The 4,014-nt window shown below is 41.7% G+C and overlaps 1 protein-coding gene across 3 annotated transcripts in view; it reads right to left on the bottom strand.

Moving 5' to 3' along the window:
* Positions 1-4,014, bottom strand: part of LOC106872339 (L-sorbose 1-dehydrogenase) — a 90,620-nt gene that overhangs the window by 34,150 nt on the left and 52,456 nt on the right. For all 3 annotated transcript variants that reach the window (XM_014919286.2, XM_052967220.1, XM_052967221.1), the window contains one exon: positions 839-967. In XM_014919286.2, coding sequence (XP_014774772.1) covers positions 839-967 — 129 coding nt within the window. The remainder of the gene's footprint in view (positions 1-838; positions 968-4,014) is intronic.

Here is a 4,014-nt window from a genome sequence, read left to right as displayed (position 1 = left end):
ATATATATAAATATTCTATTTTTGAAAACCAGTGGATGTATTCCACTGAATTTAGGTATATAATCCTTCGTACAGACGGTCAGTAGCGACGCCTGCTCGGTTCGGCTGCTCTACATTGATAAGAGGCAATACCTCGAAACTAGTCTGTAGATGCCAGACCAGCAAGGGGAAGCGGCTGACCTCCCCTGTTCGAAGGTTATAATGGACATAGATTCGTGTGTCACATAGCGAGCTAAAGGCGATGGCCCCTTGGAGCTAATCAACGGCAGCATTCGTCCTATTTTTCAGACTGCCATATGTATATACGTATGTATATATATATATATACATGTTTGTATGCATTTCTGTATCTGTGTGTGTTTGTATGTGTAAGTGTGTGCAGGTGTATGTATGTGTGTGTGTGTGTGTGTGTGTGTGTGTGTATAAGATCGGTTGTGTGGAATGGTCAGAAAATTTCATCATTTATTCTTCAGGATTGCTATTAATCATTACATCGAGTCCAGCTGGGACTCGGTAGCTGCAGATGGCCTTTTGAGGTCTTATGCTTATTAGAATACGAGTCATGAACTGGATGGGGACATGGAATTTTTTCACTTAGGGTTAAAGAGCCATTATAAAGCAACTCTTCCAAGTGTTATCCACGGTACTGGACACCTTAACTGATGATAGGCCTCAGCTTAGAAAAATCATAAAACCCTGATAAACATTAGCACAACTCACGGCAAGGTGCAGAAGGAATTGTATTATCATCAGGAGGCAGGTCTGATTGGTCCCAAAACCAAGCATATCATCACATTTTCTATGAACGATATTAATAAAGAGTGAAGAACAACATTACCTTCGACTAAATCTCCATTTATATCTCCAACAGAGTAACCAAGCTCTTTTGCTGCACCGAGGAAATGATTGATGATTGGTGTGCTTCCTGCTTTCGTTATGATTAGTGGTCCATCGGTATTATGGTAAACTAGAAATAAGTGACATAAAATGTTATCATCGGACATGTATTTAAGCATATATATTTAAATTTCTTATTACTTTGCAACCTGATACTTAACAACCTGAATTAATTTAATTTGAAACGTGGTATAATGATAATTACAATCATTGTTTAGTCTCGGATCGATACTGAGAAAAGTTTGCAATCGAAGGTGTTCAATCTACGACCATTATGTCATTTTGTATATTAAGGTCTACATTGTCAAGTGTGTCCTACTATTTATGAAGCAGAAGGGGAAACCGGGGCAAGATGGACCACTGGGATAAAACGGACAAGCCCCATTTCAGACATCTAAATGGGACTTAACCGCCGTGAACGCTTTCTAATTCAAAGTTACTTCCCTTCGATCTTACATCCCGAAAGGTTTCATTTTGGCGGCAGTTTTCACGACAAAGGAAGGAAAATACTAAAATTTAAGTATTCAATGTAAGTATTGCTTTCAAATATATCATGTTAATGAAATAAATGCCAACACCTTAGGTAAGTATGGCCTATCAAATTTTGAAACATTTCAAATGTCAATGTTTAAGCCACAGCAGCCTTGATTTTTCCTTAGGTTTGAATGCTGAGCAGACATTTTTTTGTTGTAACCTGAATGGGGTAAAACGGACCAAAGGGTGTTGGGGCAAAACGGTCCACTGTCCCGTTTTGCTCCATATGCGTGTATGTTATTTGCATGTGTGTGTGTATGTGTGTGTGTGTGTGTGTGTGTGTGTGTGTGTGTGTGCGTGCGTGCGTGGGTGCTTGTGTGTTTGTGTATGTATCTACATGCGTGTGCATGTGTGTGTGCATGTGTATGTGCACGTGCGCGTTGTGTATGTGTGCGTGTGCATGTATGTGTATGTGGGTGTATTTGTTTGGGTGTATTTGTATGCAAATGCGAGTGTGTGCGTGTGTGTGTAGGGGTGTGAGCGCCGGTGTCTGTGTGGGTGTGAGTGTGCATGAGTTTTATCTTACTTTCTTAATCCCATTTTGTTTATTATTTTCAGATGGTCAGATATTACATTCGTAAAACTGGAAGAGGCTCTTGGACTCCAGATAACCTACAGGCAGCCATGCAATCTGACCAACAAGAAAGTTCTCTTCACCAGGCAGCAAAGCAGCATGAAGTCCCCAAGACAACCTTGAAGAGACACCTGGAAGACAAAGTGTCTTCTCCTGGCCAGGTTTCTTTATGGCATTTTCAGCCAACACTAAAAAATTTTGAGGAGGAACTGCTAGAGCACTGTGTCTACCTGCAATGGATTTTTTATGGTCTCACTTCAAGAGGTTTGCGTTCCTTGGCTTTTGAGGTTACTGAGGCCAGCAAGATCCCCCATAAAGTCAATAAAGAAAAAAGAGAAACTGGAGCGGACTGGCTCGTTTGTTTTTTAAAAGCGCCATCCAACACTCAACCTGCGCATTGCTCAGTCAACGAGTGTTGATCGTACTGCAGCATTTAACAGGGTCCAAGTTGGCAGATTTTTTGATGTTCTAAAAGAAATTTACCAGCAGCACCATTTCACAGATGATCGGATTTTCAACATGGATGAAACAGGTCTGTCCTTAGTGCAGAGAGTTCCAAAAGTCATCTCACTGAAGAGAGCGAAGCAGGTTGGACGAATTGTTAGTGCTGAGAAAGGACGAACTGTGTGTCCAATGGGCGTCACCGAGCATTTCATACCGCCTGCATTTATCTTCAAGAGGAAGCGCATAGCTGACCCGTTGCTTCATGGAGCACCAGAATGTTCAGTTGCTTATGGAAGCGAAAATGGATGGATGGATCGAGAAACATTTTTCTAAGTGGCTACGCCATCTCGTTCAACATGCAAATCCATCTGTTGAGAGAAAAGTGCTCTTCCTTTTGGACAATCACATCAGCCACATTAAGTTGGATGCAATTGAGCTAGCTCGCAAACATGGCGTAATCATGGTATCAATTCCGCCTCATACCAGCCACAAGCTACAGCCCGTAGTCAGGGCCTTTTTTGCGCTCCTCAAAACCTTTTATCACCAGAAAATTAACAAGTGGATCATCGATCATCCAGGTCAGCGGGTAGATGGTTTCAAAGTTACTACCTTTTTGGGCTGGCCTTCATACGAGCTGCAACGGCTCAGAATACTTGCAGTGAATTTCGTTGCGCTGGGATCTGGCCATAAAATCCGCCGGATGTGTTTGGTGATGTCAATTACATTTCGACAGAAGTCACTGAAGTTGCTGATCCTAAAGAAAGTCCAGCACCATCATAGGAACAGCCACAAGTAGATCCTGCACCCTCACAGTCTTATGATCCATCTGTCAAAGGTGCAGATGGATGAAAAAGTCAAGAAGGTACATAGATAGGCCTACACAATTCACCATAACAAAGAATCTCTGTTGTTTCCTTGTCGCCTGTTCCAGGAACTCAGGCTACAGTATGAAAAAGAAGAGCTCAAACTTCAGAGTGCCTCACCAGTTCACTCTTTAATGATTCTCTGTCAGCTAAAGCCATGAAAAAACCAACAACTAAACCAACAGCAAGGGGAAATGCTCGCAAACCCAAGACCCTAGGAAGTGTGCTGAAGATACCAGCCTGCACATCAAAAACAACAGACAAGGCATTTTCTGTGACGAACTTTATCGAGAACCCCCAACAGAAAATTGGATTGAATGCCAGCTGTGCAAAGAATGGGCACACCAAAAGTGTGCTGGGGTTGGGATTGATGACGTTACATTCATTTATGAACTTTGTGTCCCCTAATCAGCTACCTTGCTGACCAGTCACATTGAGCATTATTTCTGTGTCTTCAGCAAAAAAAAAAAAAAAAGAATCCATGATACTTCAGGGTGGGGTGGGTATGCAAACTGAGAGCAGGAAACAGCATTTCTCATGATCATAGTTTACCTTCATTTCTGTCATTTTCAGTTCTTTTATGAATAAAAGATGTATTCCAGAATAATACACACGAGTATGTATTTGAATATGGCAAAATGTAATAAAAATTCTTATGGGGCAAAATGGTCCAACCTGAACTCTTTTGTCCCAGTACTGGGG

This window comes from Octopus bimaculoides, chromosome 4 (assembly GCF_001194135.2).
Source record: "Octopus bimaculoides isolate UCB-OBI-ISO-001 chromosome 4, ASM119413v2, whole genome shotgun sequence".
Taxonomy (NCBI): domain Eukaryota; kingdom Metazoa; phylum Mollusca; class Cephalopoda; order Octopoda; family Octopodidae; genus Octopus; species Octopus bimaculoides.
The sequence above is the reverse complement of the archived record's forward strand: the minus strand, read 5'-3'. Positions and strand labels throughout refer to the sequence as shown.